Source organism: Canis lupus, chromosome 13 (assembly GCF_011100685.1).
Source record: "Canis lupus familiaris isolate Mischka breed German Shepherd chromosome 13, alternate assembly UU_Cfam_GSD_1.0, whole genome shotgun sequence".
Lineage (NCBI taxonomy): Eukaryota > Metazoa > Chordata > Mammalia > Carnivora > Canidae > Canis > Canis lupus.
Window position 1 is genome coordinate 36,024,574 of NC_049234.1, and position 16,580 is coordinate 36,041,153.

General features: G+C 45.5%; 1 protein-coding gene across 15 annotated transcripts in view; it reads right to left on the bottom strand.

Annotated features, from left to right (window-relative positions):
- PTK2 (protein tyrosine kinase 2) overlaps positions 1–16,580 on the bottom strand; it is a 266,181-nt gene that overhangs the window by 107,458 nt on the left and 142,143 nt on the right. For all 15 annotated transcript variants that reach the window (XM_038555624.1, XM_038555623.1, XM_038555622.1 and 12 more), the window contains 2 exons: positions 4,847–4,987; positions 4,235–4,312 (listed from right to left, as the gene is read on the bottom strand). In XM_038555624.1, coding sequence (XP_038411552.1) covers positions 4,235–4,312; positions 4,847–4,987 — 219 coding nt within the window. The remainder of the gene's footprint in view (positions 1–4,234; positions 4,313–4,846; positions 4,988–16,580) is intronic.

Genomic DNA, 16,580 nt, shown 5'->3' on the forward strand with positions numbered 1-16,580 from the left:
AGCCCCCTGAGGGTGATCTAGTGGCAGGCACCCATCCTGTCCACCATCACCACAAGGAAGTAGGGCTGTCCCTGGGTGTGAGGGAGTGAACGAAGGCCTCTGAGAATTTACGAGGTGCTGGGCTCTAAGTGCCAGGAACAAAGCAGTGGACAAGGAGGACATGAATCCAGACGTAAACAATCACACAAGTATGTAGTTACAAATGTGATAAGGAACATGAGAAAGCCTCTGAGGGTATTGTCTAACGCCGTATCTATGTTGTTTGGGGCAGGGAAGGAGGAAATGGTGAGGCCGCAGAACCAGCCACGTGCTCGAGGGAGGATATTTTTCGGGAGAGAGAAATTACACATTTTTCTGTGCTCACGGAATGGCCCAGTAGACTGGAAGCATTTGCTGTGCAGGAAAGAGGAGACGGGGGCCGCGCCACAGCCAGGGGTGGTCTTACCAGAAGCCTGCCTTCACTCACAGAGTCGGGGAGGGCGGCTGTGGCAGGCAGAAGGGGAGCAGGAGGGCCTTCCGGGCTCTATCTGACTGCCCCCGTGCTAGTTCCCTTCTACTTCACACAACCAGCAACTTTCACTTCAGAGGACAGAGATCCTCACAGCCTCCCAGAGAAAATAGACATTTTTTCCACAGAACATGAATAAAAAACTACCATATGCTTGGCTATAAAGGAGACTGGAACACAGTCACAACAATTAACACATAAAAAAACCTGTTCTCGGGATCCCTGGGTGGCGCAGCGGTTTGGCGCCTGCCTTTGGCCCAGGGCGCGATCCTGGAGACCCAAGATCGAATCCCACATCGGGCTCCCGGTGCATGGAGCCTGCTTCTCCCTCTGCCTGTGTCTCTGCCTCTCTCTCTCTCTCTGTGTGACTATCATAAATAAATAAAAATTAAAAAAAACAAAAAACAAAAAACCTGTTCTCTGCTCATCAGCCAGTAGCATTAGAAATAACAGTGAGACCCAAACCCCCAGAGCTACTTTTACATCCTCCTAAATGATCCTATGATGAAAGAAACAAAACTTCAAGCTGTAAAGAAATGCAATGGGCTTTTGCACAGCAAACGATACAGTCAACAAAACTAAAAGACAACCTACAGAATGGGAGAAGATTTTTGCAAATGACATATCAGATAAAGGGCTAGTTTCCAAGATCTATAAAGAACTTATTTAACTCAACACCAAAGAAACCAACAATCCAATCATGAAATGGGCAAAAGACATGAAGAGAAATCTCACAGAGGAAGACACAGACATGGCCAACATGCATATGAGAAAATGCTCTGCATCACTTGCTATCAGGGAAATACAAATCAAAACCACAATGAGATCCCACCTCACACCAGTGAGAATGGGGAAAATTAACAAGGCAGGAAACCACAAATGTTGGAGAGGATGCAGAGAAAAGGGAACCCTCTTACACTGTTGGTGGGAATGTGAACTGGTACAGCCACTCTGGAAAACTGTGTGGAGGTTCCTCAAAGAGTTAAAAATAGACCTGCCCTACGACCCAGCAATTGCACTGTTGGGGATTTACCCCAAAGATACAGATGCAATGAAACGCCGGGACACCTGCACCCCGATGTTTATAGCAGCAATGGCCACGATAGCCAAACTGTGGAAGGAGCCTCGGTGTCCATCGAAAGATGAATGGATAAAGAAGCTGTGGTTTATGTATACAATGGAATATTACTCAGCCATTAGAAATGACAAATACCCACCATTTGCTTCAACGTGGATGGAACTGGAGGGTATTATGCTGAGTAAAGTAAGTCAGTCGGAGAAGGACAAACATTATATGTTCTCATTCATGTGGGGAATATAAATAATAGTGAAAGGGAAGGGAGAAGAAATGTGTGGGAAATATCAGAAAGGGAGACAGAACATAAAGACTCCTAACTCTGGGAAACGAACTAGGGGTGGTAGAAGGGGAGGAGGGCGGGGGGTGGGAGTGATTGGGTGACGGGCACTGGGGGTTATTCTGTATGTTGGTAAATTGAACACCAATAAAAAAAAAAAAAAAAAGAAATGCAATGGAAGGAGGACACCACCTACCAACACTGATAAGACGTTAAAAGTTGTATGAGAAAACGGCCTCCAACGTAAACGAGCATAGGTTGTAAGGAAACACCCAAAGGGAACAGCAGGAGAAAGACTAAATCAAACGGGACTGGGAGAGGGGGTTGGCCGAGATCCGTATCGGCACTGAGGAACATGAACGGCCTGCCGTGACCCCGATTTCTGAGCTCGCCCACGAAGGGCCGCTACGACAGACAAGCCCTCCACACGTGTGCCAGGGCCGAACCCTGGAGACGCTCGGGGGCATGAGGACAGGTGCAGGACTGAGGTCATTGGAGAGATGATGAGAGAGACTGAGATATGGCTCCATGGTGACAAACTGGAGATGCGGAGAGGCAGAGGACATGCTGATGGAACACGAGTTATGAAAGGCGAGGAGAAGTGGACAGCCTGAGCAGCTGTGCCTCTGCGGGAGGGGCAGGAGGGGCAGGAAGGGTCTGGCAGGCCTGTCACTGAGACCCGGACTACCTTCCCTGAAAAACACCCTATTCCCATTCTTGCTTCAAATATTCAGGATTTACATAAAATCATAAAAAGACCCCAATTTACCTGACGAAATTCATATAACTTTCAATATCCTTTAACGTCCTTATAAAGTTAACATTAAAAAGACAAGACTAGATTGTGCTCATTTCGACAGTACCTATACTAAAAAGAAAAGATAAGATTTTTGTGCTGTCTCACATCAAGTTGTATGGAGTCGACACAGAAAGAGACAACTGGACCCCTGTTACAGAATGGAAGACCCGGAGGTGCACATGACTTGATAAACCTTGCTGACACCGCTGGCTGCTCACCTGCAACAGGGCAGCAACAACAGTGATGACAACAGTGATGACACCCAAACTTCTACGTGATTCCTTTGTGCAAGGCCATGATCTAATTCGTCAAAGTATTTAATTCTCTTACCAACCCTGTTAGGTTCCAACTGAAATTATTATGGCCATTTTACCAATGAGGAAACACAAGCCAACTGTGGAGGGATGGACTCAAAGTTATGAGGCTAACAGGAGAGTGAGTCAAGATGGAAACTGCGGCCATGTCCTCCAGAGCCTGCCCCTCTTGACCACATTCTGAGGGCCCTACCTGTGACCTCACCTGAGGAATTTAGGTAGATTCCAGATGGGCTAAAGACTTACATGTAAAAAGGACAAAGAAAATGTTGAAAGAAAATACAGGAGACCACAAATCAAGCCTAAAGGCTGTGACTACAAAAATCTGAAGGCGTGAAAACAGATAATGTCACAGACTGTGCTGAAGAGGTCACACCACGGCTGCTCTTGCCACCAGTGGAGGAAAGCTCCAGCAGGGCATTCCTGCCAACACTTGGTATTACAGCTCTTTTTCATTTTAGCCATCACAGTAGATACATAATAGCACTTATCTGATGACTCCAAGGCTCAACACCTCCTCATTTACCTATAGACTATTTGGATATCCTTTTGGGTCATCTGCCCTTTACTTACTGATTTATTGCCAATCTATATCCTGGCTTAGGAACCTACTGTCAAATATATTAATGCAACATCTGGCTTCTCTCTCTCTCTCTCTTTTTTTTTTAAAAGATTATTTATTTATTTATTCATGAGAGACACAGAGAGAGAGGCAGAGACACAGGCAGTGGGAGAAGCAGGCTCCCTGCAGGGAGCCCGATGCAGGGGCTCGATCCCAGGACCCCGGGATCACGCCCTGAGCCAAAGGCAGATGCTCAACCCCTGAGCCACCCAGGCGTCCCTGGCTTGTCTTTCTACTATCTTTGAAGAAAAGAAGTTTTTGATTTTGATGTACTCTATCAGAATTGTCTTGTAGAGTCAGCACTTTTTAAGTCTTGTTAAGGAATCTCTGCCTACCCAAAATTTATGAAGATATCCTCCTATGTTTTCCTCTATGATTCTTATCATTTATCTTCCACGTGTAGATCAATACTCTATCTGGAATGGGTTTTGTCATAGTGTGTGTCAGGGTCAAAATTCCCTGCTTTTTCTCTGCGAATATCCAGCTGACTCTGCAGCACTAACTAAAGAGTTAATCAATGTCGCAGAACTCAGGACAGAGGCCCCTCTCAGGTCGGGGCTAGAGTCTGGGAAGGGACATGATTCACTTTGTCTACACTCAGGTCCCGCATGAGGGGTATTGCTAAAGCAGACTTACGTTGCAGCCTTTGTCCGTGAGGTAACTGATTCCTTCTTCTGGGCCGATTGCCAGTTCCACTGAAATAATCCAGCTTGACTTTTGAAGGTGAAACAGGTAATGACAAAGGTCCCAGAAGAAAAAAGAAAATATTTTAGATGAAAACATGGACACAAAAAAAGACCAAGGCAGGGGGGTGGGGGCTGGCTTAGCTTGTGATTCATCTACCCAACCAAGTACTACAAAATACCTGTAACTTCACCGACCCAGTACTTGGTGGGTCTAAAGCTAACAGTTTCCTTGGAAAGATGATTTGAATAGGTAAACTAGCACAGAGACAACAAATAATTAACAAATCATTGGGCTAGAGTTAAAACAAAAACAAAACTAATTATCAACAAAGGCATTCTTTTTTCTTTTTTTTTTTATCAAAGGCATTCTTTTAAAAAAGATTTCATCCTCAGATTGATACATTTTCTTTTTGCATTTTTTCCCCACTGTAAAGTGACAAACATTCTCATGTTGTTCAAAATGTGACAAATCAGATTTCAATCAGAAATTTAGACATACATGGTTAAGAAAAAGCAAAAGAAATCAAGCCCAGTCCACCATCTCCCGTGTCCCCATACTTACCCCCAGAGCACACTTGAAACATTCTTTATCAAATCTGTATACTGGGGAGAGGATCTCAAAGAACTTCAGAATACTTTCTTCTCTGTTAAGGTTGGCAAACTGTCTAAATGTCTGTTGGATCAGCTTTCTTAGTGTTTTTGCCTGCATGATAAAATCACAAAAATCATTTTAGAGTTGACACCACACAGCAACAATAACTAACATCAAAGAAGGTATCTTTACCTCCCATCTATGTTCACATTACTATGAAATGCCATTATTCGTCAAAGCCTTATTTCCTTTCTTAAGTAGCCATAACATAATGCACATAGTATAATATACAGCATCCTGACCCTTTAAAATACACAGTTCAGTGGTTCGAAGACTCATTTCTTAGATATAAATGTATAAGGCAATAGTTTATTAGAATATATAGTAAAAAGTTAGGCATTAAAATAACACATACTGTCCAAAAAAATTAAAAATTAAATAAAAAACACATACTAGCTATGCAAACAACAGGGAGCTGCCTAAGGCTTAGATATGAAGGCCCTCACATATCCTACTGTTAGGAGGGTAAGTCCACCATCTTTCTGAAGGGCAATTTGGCAGCACAAATAAAAATACCTTCTAAAAAAACTACAACTCTGGATCCAGAAATTAAATTCCAAGGCATTATTCTTTAGAAATGATGAAAGAACTCCACAAGGACTCAGCAACAAGGAGGTTGAGTGCAGAACTATATATAGTAGCAGTTGGGTTACGTGCATCATACTGTGTCTGCCTACATTGTACGCGGACCTAAAGACTATGGTTTGGAACTAACATACTGACGTTAAAATCCATTATCATGGTGTTATGTGGAAAAATATGGTGAAACAATCTGTATATATAGTACGGCTGCCTTTAAAAGGGGAGCAAAAGGGGAGCATCAGAGATGGGACGCACACACGCATCAACACACAGAGAAGGAGACGGAACAACTATGCCCCTTTTTCCGTGTAGTGGGATCACAGGTGGTCTTTAGGCCTTTTTTGTACAATTGAGTGTTCTATTTATGTACCATGAGCATCTGGATGGTGGAGGGAAGGGCCCCACAGGCAGCAAGCCCATAGTCTACAGTGTGTAGGGGGAGGCCCGGGGAGGCCAGTGGGCAAAGGCTGCATGACAAGGTTTGAGCAAGAGGGCTGGGGAAGCCAGCCAGCCAGTCAGCTTTCACTATGGGGAGAGAGAAAGTCCTTGGGTACCTTGCGTAGAGTGATGTGATTTGACGCAGGCACCAACAGGAACAGTGGCACAGCTGTGCTGTGAACAGCATGAAGGAAGCAGGAAAGACCAAGTAGGAGGCTGCCCAAGTAATCTAGGCAAGAGCTGAGCAGAGCCTACACAAGTATAGAAGCAGAAAGGTGTAAGAAATAGATTTATTCTGAAAAACAGAACCAAGATGTACTGAGAGGCCGGTGTTAACATGAACTGAAGTGATAGTTCTGTGGGAGCAGCAGGGTGGCAGGTGGAGGTCTTGGAGGAGACCAGAGGCCCAACTGGAAGCTCAGTGTGAGGTGTACTCAGACAGGACTCAGAGCCAGCAAACTGGAGAAGGCTGGGGGTGGGGGGACAGAGAGGCGGTGAAGGGCCTCATCCTAAGAGTACGCTCATCTTTGCAGGTCAGGGAGCTGTGGCTGCTCAGGCAGCTAAGAAGCGACCCACTGGGGAGTGGCACATGGAAGGGACCACCCACCTGCAGTGGCTTGCAAGTCCCCCTGTAGTCAAGGGATTCCGGGATCTGGGACACTGCAGAGTGAGCTGACAGCTGGGAGCTATGGTCAAAGAGTGGGGCATAGTCACAGTGGCCTATGGTTACTGGGAATGAAGAAAACAGTGTGAGAGGCAGAGGACAGGGTTCAAAGAGCCGAGGGAGCAGGTGTTGGAATATGACCAATGGCATGTGACCTTCATTTTAAAGGCTCGCGCTGCTCTTGGAACAGAGGGTGTCGGGGAGAGTGTGAGAAGCAGAGAGAGCAGCCAGGTTCCTGGAATAGGCCACCCGAGAAACACCAGTGGCACAGGCCCTGAGGTGGTGGCGAAGGAGAGAGCCAGGCAGCCAGGCAACTTTGGGACGCTCGGATGACTATATGGGACGGTAGGAAAACAAGCACCTGAGCACGACGAGGTTTCTGGATGGGACAGAGGGGCAAACAGAAGGGGCAGGCTTGGTGAGAATAAAGTCACACCAATTCTGGACATGGGAGACTCTTATGTCTTTGGACCTGAACCATCAAGCAGACAGCTGCATAGAGATGTGGAGCTTAGGAGAGGGCAGGGCTGGGGACGGCACTGTCAGAGTGCAGTGGCTGACAGCTTCACAGATGGATCCCACCAATCACATGGAGGCGAGAAAGGAGAGAGGGCCACAGTCAGGTCAGCAGGTCAAGAGCTGGGGCTCTGACGGGTGAGGAGGACAGTGTGGAACTGCAAGTATTCTGAAGAGGATTAATTGCAGACATAGATCACATAATCTAAACTGAAGAGAAGTAAAACAGGCTTGAGGTTAGCAAGGCTTCTCTATCAGACGTTCACATGTCAATGGTCAACCTTGCATGTTCAGTAAAGAAAAATCTGGGAAACATATTTTGGGGAATGCCCATCTAAGCACCAGCCATAGGCCAAGGGACTGCAAAGGCCACTCCTATCATGGGTTGAGATGGAATGTAATAGTTGTTCTGACTTCAGGCTTTGCAAACATTCCTGTGGCCTATTGGGTCTGGCTGTCCACCAAGAGCGTGTGGACTGGCCATGGAGACCGAGGAAGAGCACAACTCTAGCCTAACAGTGCTTAAATAGACAAAATGAAAATAAAATCCTGTCTGTCCTGTAACCAAGAACACTTCACTCCCCAGCATGTAAGCAGGAGAACAGCTCTGACTTCTTTGATTTCAACAGCCTGAGACAGGGCATACTGCTGCCGGGTGCTCACGAGCCCATCCGAGGAGGAAACCAGTGCACAGAAAGCCCTAGAATGCCTTCCAACTCTTCCTACAAGTGCAGGACACCGCAAACTAGATTATGGTAACAGCTGCAAGGGATGGTGTCCATGGAGCATGGGGACCAGAGCACTGTGACAAATCACTTTCATTAACATTACTAAACAGTCGATATAGTTATTCGTGCCTCCAGGAGGAACACTTTAACTCAGGACAGATGAGTAATGGCACGCAACAATGAAAACCATGTCAAAGAGCTCCAGAAAAGAAGCCAATTCTCTGCCTTGTATCCAATCCCCAACCGGCTGCTTGGACAATCCTCCACTTGAACCTGCTCATTCATGCAATGCTTTCAAAAACGAGTCACCCAAATGAGCTTCCTCTCTGAAGTGGTACAGACAGTCTCTCTTTTAAGTCAAGCAGCTCAAGTCCTGGCTTGAGCATCAGACTCACATGCATCCACCCGCCTGCCTGAGGTTTCCATGGGACGTCTCACACATCTGAAAGCTGACAGTTCCCTAAGAGGACTCACGATTGCTCTCCAGGCTCGGCACCCCCAGCTCGGCCAATCTCCCAGCCACCTAAAGGCAGAGACCCAGGTGGCAGCCCCGACCGCTCTTTTCCCTAACCCCTCAAACTACTACACCCCCAACGAAGCCCTGCAAGTACTTTTCCAAAAAGCATATAGTGTTCCCTAATGTTTTCCACCACACCAGCCCCACTCTTGCCTGAACCCCTGCGACAGCCGCCTGGGCTACCATCTATATACCTTACACAGTCGCCAGGCGCTTTTTTTTTTTTAAATAAATTTATTTTTTATTGGTTTTCAATTTGCCAACATACAGAATAACACCCAGTGCTCATCCCCTCAAGTGCCCCCCTCAGTGCCCGTCACCCATTCACCCCCACACCCCACCCTCCTCCCCTTCCACCACCCCTAGTTCGTTTCCCAGAGTTAGGAGTCTCTATGTTCTGTCTCCCTTTCTGATACTTCCCACACATTTCTTCTCCCTTCCCTTAGATTTCCTTTCACTGTTATTTATATTCCCCAAATGAATGAGACCATATAATGTTTGTCCTTCTCCGACTGACTTACTTCACTCAGCATAATACCCTCCAGTTCCATCCACGTTGAAGCAAATGGTGGATATTTGTCGTTTCTACTGGCTGAGTAATATTCCATTGTATACATAGGTCACAGCTTCTTTATCCATTCATCTTTCAATGGACACCGAGGCTCCTTCCACAGTTTGGCTATTGTGGACATTGCTGCTAGAAACATCGGGGTGCAGGTGTCCAGGCGTTTCATTGCATCTGAATCTTTGGGGTAAATCCCCAGCAGTGCAATTGCTAGGTCGTAAGGCAGGTCTATTTTTAACTCTTTGAGGAACCTCCACAGTTTTCCAGAGTGGCTGCACCAGTTCACATTCCCACCAACAGTGTAAGAGGGTTCCCCTTTCTCCGCATCCTCTCCAACATTTGTGGTTTCCTGACTTGTTAATGTTCCCCATTCTGACTGGTGTGAGGTGGTATCTCATTATGGTTTTGATTTGTATTTCCCTAATGGCAAGTGATGCAGAGCATTTTCTCATGTGCATGGTGGCCATGTCTATGTCTTCCTCTGTGAGATTTCTCTTCATGTCTTTTGCCCATTTCATGATTGGATTGTTTGTTTCTTTACTGTTGAGTTTAATAAGTTCTATATAGATCTTGGAAACTAGCCCTTTATCTGATACATCATTTGCAAAAATCTTCTCCCACTCTGTAGGTTGTCTTTTAGTTTTGCTGACTGTATCCTTTGCTGTGCAAAAGCTTCTTATCTTGATGAAGTCCCAATAGTTCATTTTTGCTTTTGTTTCTTTTGCCTTCGTGAATGTATCTTGCAAGAAGTTACTGTGGCTGAGTTCAAAAAGGGTGTTGCCTGTGTTCTCCTCTAGGATTTTGATGGAATCTTGTCTCACATTTAGATCTTTCATCCATTTTGAGTTTATCTTTGTGTATGATGAAAGAGAGTGGTCTAGTTTCATTCTTCTGCATGTGGATGTCCAATTTTCCCAGCACCGTTTATTGAAGAGACTGTCTTTCTTCCAGTGGATAGTCTTTCCTCCTTTATCGAATATTAGTTGACCCTAAAGTTGAGGGTCCACTTCTGGGTTCTCTATTCTGTTCCACGGATCTATGTGTCTGTTTTTGTGCCAGTACCACACTGTCTTCATGACCACAGCTTTGTAGTACAACCTGAAATCTGGCATTGTGATGCCCCCAGATACGCTTTTCTTTTTTAAAATTCCCCTGGCTATTCGGGGTCTTTTCTGATTCCACACAAATCTTAAAATAATTTGTTCTAACTCTCTGAAGAAAGTCCATGGTATTTTGATAGGGATTGCATTAAACGTGTAAATTGCCCTGGGTAACATTGACATTTTCACAATATTAATTCTGCCTATCCATGAGCATGGAATATTTTTCCATCTCTTTGTGTCTTCCTCAGTTTCTTTCAGAAGTGTTCTATAGTTTTTAGGGTATAGATCCTTTACCTCTTTGGTTAGGTTTATTCCTAGGTATCTTATGCTTTTGGGTGCAATTGTAAATGGGATTGACTCCTTAATTTCTCTTTCTTCAGTCTCGTTGTTAGTGTATAGAAATGCCACTGACTTCTGGGCATTGATTTTGTATCCTGCCACACTACCAAATTGCTGTATGAGTTCTAGCAATCTGGGGGGGAAACTTTTGGGTTTTCTATGTAGAGGATCATGTCATCGGCGAAGAGGGAGAATTTGACTTCTTCTTTGCCAATTTGAATGCCTTTAATGTCTTTTTGTTGTCTGTTGCTGAGGCTAGGACTTCCAGTGCTATGTTGAATAGCAGTGGTGAGAGTGGACATCCCTGTCTTGTTCCTGATCTTAGGGGAAAGGCTCCCAGTGCTTCCCCATTGAGAATGATATTTGCTGTGGGCTTTTCGTAGATGGCTTTTAAGATGTTGAGGAATGTTCCCTCTATCCCTACACTCTGAAGAGTTTTGATCAGGAATGGATGCTGTATTTTGTCAAATGCTTTCTCTGCATCTAATGAGAGGATCATATGGTTCTTGGGTTTTTCTCTTGCTGATATGATGAATCACATTGATTGTTTTACGAGTGTTGAACCAGCCTTGTGTCCCAGGGATAAATCCTACTTGGTCATGGTGAATAATTTTCTTAATGTACTGTTGGATCCGATTGGCTAGTATCTTGTTGAGAATTTTTGCATCCATGTTCATCAGGGATATTGGTCTGTAATTCTCCTTTTTGGTGGGGTCTTTGGTTTTGGAATTAAGGTGATGCTAGCCTCATAGAATGAATTTGGAAGTACTCCATCTCTTTCTATCTTTCCAAACAGCTTTAGTAGAATAGGTATGGTTTCTTCTTTAAACGTTTGATAGAATTCCCCTGGGAAGCCATCTGGCCCTGGACTTTTGTGTCTTGGGAGGTTTTTGATGACTGCTTCAATTTCCTCCCTGGTTATTGGCCTGTTAAGGTTTTCTATTTCTTCCTGTTCCAGTTTTGGTAGTTTGTGGCTTTCCAGGAATGTGTCCATTTCTTCTACATTGCCTAATTTATTGGCATATAGCTGTTCATAATATGTTTTTAAAATCGTTTGTATTTCCTTGGTGTTGGTAGTGATCTCTCCTTTCTCATTCATTATTTTATTAATTTGAGTCTTCTCTCTCTTCTTTTTAATAAGGTTGGCTAATGGTTTATCTATCTTATTAATTCTTTCAAAGAACCAACTCCTGGTTCTGTTGATCTGTTCCACAGTTCTTCTGGTCTCGATTTCGTTGAGTTCTGCTCGAATCTTTATTAACTCTCTTCTTCTGCTGGGTGTAGGATCTGTCTGCTGTTTTTTCTCTAGCTCCTTTATGTGTAAGGTTAGCTTTTGTATTTGAGTTCTTTCCAGTTTTTGAATGGATGCTTGTATCGCGATGTATTTCCCCCTTAGGACTGCTTTTGCTGCATCCCAAAGATTTTGAATGCTTGTATCTTCATTCTCATTAGTTTCCATGAATCTTTTTAATTCTTCCTTAATTTCCTGGTTGACCCTTTCATCTTTTAGCACGATGGTCCTTAACCTCCATGTGCTTGAGGTCCTTCCAAACTTCTTGTTGTGATTTAGTTCTAATTTCAAGGCATTATGGTCTGAGAATATGCAGGGGATGATCCCAATCTTTTGGTATCGGTTCAGACCCAATTTGTGACCCAGTATGTGGTCTATTCTGGAGAAAGTTCCATGTGCATTTGAGAAGAATGTGTATTTAGTTGAGTTTGGATGTAAAGTTCTGTAGATATCTGTGAAATCCATCTGGTCCAGTGTATCATTTAAAGCTCTTGTTTCTTTGGAGATGTTGTGCTTAGAAGACCTATCTAGTATAGAAAGAGCTAGATTGAAGTCACCAAGTATAAGTGTATTATTATCTAAGTATTTCTTCATTTTGGTTATTAATTGATTTAAATATTTGGGAGCTCCCACATTCGGGGCATATATATTGAGGATTGTTAAGTCCTCTTGTTGGATAGATCCTTTAAGTATGATATAGTGTCCCTCTTCATCTCTCACTACAGTCTTCGGGGTAAATTTTAGTTTATCTGATATGAGGATGGCTACTCGCCAGGCGCTTTTTAAAACATGAATTGGATCACTTCACTCTGCAGCCTCAACCCTTGGGTACTTAGGAAACGGAATCATCTAACTCTGCAAGTGTGGAGCATGAGAGGCCTCAAGGCCCCAGGGGTCAGGAGGAAGAGCAGGGTGGACAAGCAGGTTCGGCAGCCAAGTCAGGGCCGCATCATCATGGCCGTGTAGGGAGGCTCAGGGAGGGCACAGCTGCTCTCTCGTCTCCAGCCCCCTCTATCTCGCAGGGCCTTCAGAGAGAGGTTCTTCTATTACCTGTATCTTACAAATGAGGAAATGGGAGGCACAAAGAAAACAAAGACCCCAAATCTCCGAGCTGCATGGCAGAGCCAGGACTGAAGGCCAAGCAGCCTGGCGCCAGCGTCTGTGCTCTTAATGAGAGCATCACTTCCCCTCCTGGAGGTCATCAGCCTCCTGGAGGCCGTCGGCCTTTTAAATGCCACCCTGGCATTTAAACCACTCCTGGTTAGGGCAGGAGCCTGGCCAGCACCGGGCACGCAGCACACACTGGGCACTCAACAAACATTTTAAAGAGATGAGCAGCTTCAAGAAAAAAGAAAGGACACTGTCCCTGCCATTATCCTGCACCCTCGGGGCAGCGCTGACAATGGCAGCCTGGAGCTGCAGCAGAAGAGAGACCTGAAATTATGAGGGAGGGGCACAAGTGTGCTCATGAGCCTCACTGGCGTTGGCTCTTTATTTATTAAAGCAACTTCAGTGATGTTAGTACATAGCTCTCCTGTTTTCCAGTCTTTTTCCTAACATTACAAAGCTGGTTCTAAAAAATAATTTGCACGTAACAGATAAATACATGCATGTGTGTAAAAAATAAAACCTAAGACCACCTCACAGTCCCCGTGGAACCCGTCTCACTGATCCCGAGCCACGACAGCTCCCCATCCTGCTTCCCCTTCCCTATTCTGCGCCTCGACCACCAGCAGCAGGCCCGCTTGAGTATGCGGGGCAGAAATGCAGGCCAGGCCCTGCTCCCCCTCCCTCCTCCCACATCAGGCTTTACACCCTCAGTGCTCCGCTCACTCTGCTACTCACGCTCACAACAGTGTGTTCTGAGGACCAAGGAACACAAAAGAGTGCGGGTATTTCTATGACAGGACGGGAGCCATCGGCCCCGTGCTCCTGCCCCGCCTTCAACCCCATGCCCAACACTTGGCCATGGACCCCCTACTTCAGCATTCACCTGCTGGGAATTTCCGAGTAGCTGGGAAATGTCTGAAAGTGGCACCTACTGTGCGGTATTGACTGACCAACAGTCTGAGGCACAGGTTCCTGCGTCTCCCTCCCACAGCCAAACCTGCGGGAATGTGCTGGCCTGCACACTGCTCTCATGCTCGTCTGAGCAGAAGTCTCAGGATGACAGTGGCAGCCTGTCCGTGGGCTCAAGCGGCCCCAGCAGGCCCCAGTCTCCATTCAGGACTAGCTTCTGGCTCCCGGCAACTCCCAGGGCACCTGGCCGGGGTGGGGGGTGCCACCACTTTCCCACGGTCTGGACTTCCACGTTGCTCCAAAGCTACGGTGTCCAGTGCCAGACAAAAGCTAGAAAACCCTGCTGTCTGATAGGAGCCCTGGATTCATTTTAATGTGAAGGATCTTGGAGCCAGCACCAGTTCTTTCCTACTGCGTCAGTGAGGAAACAATCCCCCAAGATCTAACCTCCTGGACTCTCCGAATGTTAGTCAATACACTTCCAGAACTGTCGGAGCAGGCAAGACTGCTGTGCATTCGCATTCTGTCCCTATTTATAGTTTCAACTCCTGCTTTGTGTTTGCCTGGATTTAGGAAACAAGGCGTCTATCTATGAATGCTGTTCAATTTGAAACCAATCCCGCTACAGAGAAAACTACTCAGCATGTGATACTTCTTCAGAATGAAGCAGTGTTATTAGGTTGGATCATCAGAAATCGCTTCTATTAAGCCACTCTGAATAACAAAAGTTGATTCTACATTAGTCACCCTAATATTTATCAAATGCTGCTAGCAGCAATGAACTTGCAGGGCTTCCCAGATGAAAAGGTTATGTAATATAATGCAAAAGAAAATCTGCAATAAAAGAATAGGTGGAGAATACATTAATTGAATGCTTTCATCCACCCACCCACCAAATGCTAAACATAGATGTATTACCAGTGCATGAAGACTGTGCTTTTAACTGAGACACATCAGACATATAACACTGTGCTAGTTTCAGGTGTAGAACACAGTGACTCGGTATTTGTACACATTCTGAAATGATCACCCCGGTAACCCTAGTGACCATCCATCACCTCACATCGTTACCAAGTTTCTGGTGATGAGAACTTTAAAGAATTACTCTCTTGGCAACTTTCAAGTATGTACTACAGTATTACTATCTACATTTACGTGTATGTGACATCCCCGTGACTTATAACTGGGAGTCTGTATCTTTGACCACCTTCACCCATTTTACTAACCTACCACCCGCCATCATTATCTTCTCTGTACCTATGAGCTCAGGTTTTTTGTTTGTTTTTATATTCTATAAGTGAGATCATAGAGTATTTGTCATTTTCTGACTTATTTCATGTAGCATAATGCCGTGAAGTCCATCCATGTTGTCACAAACAGAAGATTTCTTCCTTCCTTTTTCTGGCTGAGTAACACACCACATCTTCATTTTCCGTCCATCCATCAATCTACTCTCCCTGTCCACTAAGCCCCTCTTATATTGTTGCTGGGCCTCACACTGCGTTTCCTCGTGTGTCCTCAGTGTCCTCCGGCTGGGACAGCTTCTTGTTACCACTGAAAAGCATTCCTCAGGTTGGCTTAGATTTGTTGACTTTACTGGTACAATGTTGTTATAGACGTGTCTCTGCTGCTACTAAGATCAAAGACACAGAAACTTAAAATATCTTGTAAATTATTCTTCGGCACTGAGGTACATATGTCCCCTCCTCTGTTCTGTCGTCCATCAGAGCTCACTTAAGTCCCACCCAATACAACAAGGTACTCTCCCAAACCTTCAGTGTTAGCCTCTGGAACAGCCTGCGGAAACACAAATGTACCCACACAGCCTACGTGCGGGAAAGCAAGTATGCGTGGATCTGGCCACCAGAGGACTGTTCTGGATGAAACAGGAAGCTAAGATAAATTTCGTGTTAGCTGAAGTTTCGTTAGCAATACTTCTGAAGAAGGGACTGTGCAAACACAATGCATGTTGTACGGCAGCTGTTCCACGCCACACGGGCACTCGCTGAGGATGGTGTCATGGATCTGGGTGGCCATCAGTGCAACACTGAAGATTTTTATGCAGAAGGTAAACAATGCTGGCCTATGGAAATGAACTACTGATTAAACTATGTAAGAAGCCAAACAGACTTTATTTGGTTTATAAAATTACATTAGAGAGCAGGTGGGAAGTGAGTTCTGCTGAACTTGCGTGAGAACCACTAGATGAATCTATACCTACACCAAGCAGCAGCTAAAAATTCTATTTTCCCCTGCTTGTCACAAAATAGCAGCGACTGAACTTCTCAAAACACAACTACTCTTTATGGTTCAGGAAGTTTTCTCAAGTTCCCTACAGTCGGCGCCTTCCTTTTTGCTCCTGAGGAAGCCACGGCGCCCAGGCCGGATCACTGCATATCCCGCCCTTTCCCTCCCCAGCTCTGCCTGCTTCCACCCTGTCCTCTGGGCTGCTGCTGGGCTCACACTCCAAAATCCGCACGATGATCACACCCGCAGCCCACAGGGAGAGCTGCTGCAGGTCCCAGCCCACACCACTCCCAATCTCCACACACAAGGCAATGGAGGCCTCATGCCTTCTAGGTGCTGCCCCAACACTGGAGTCAGCAGCAGTGAGGACAGGAAGGCAATCATCGGGGCAGATCCGAGAGGACAGCCTGCAAGAGGCCTGGAGGGACAAGTCCAGTCAGGGAAGGGGGCTTGTGCTCAGTGAGGCAGACGTGGAGCAGCAAGCACACCAGGCTCTCGGTGCTGCTCTCCTAAATGGGGCCTTCCTTCCACAGCACACCTCCCTACACAGCTCCCTGCTACCTTGACTCATCTTCCCAGTTGCTCTTCAAGCTGTCCACTCTGTCATCTGAGTTAGGTTTGCCTAATGTCACCAA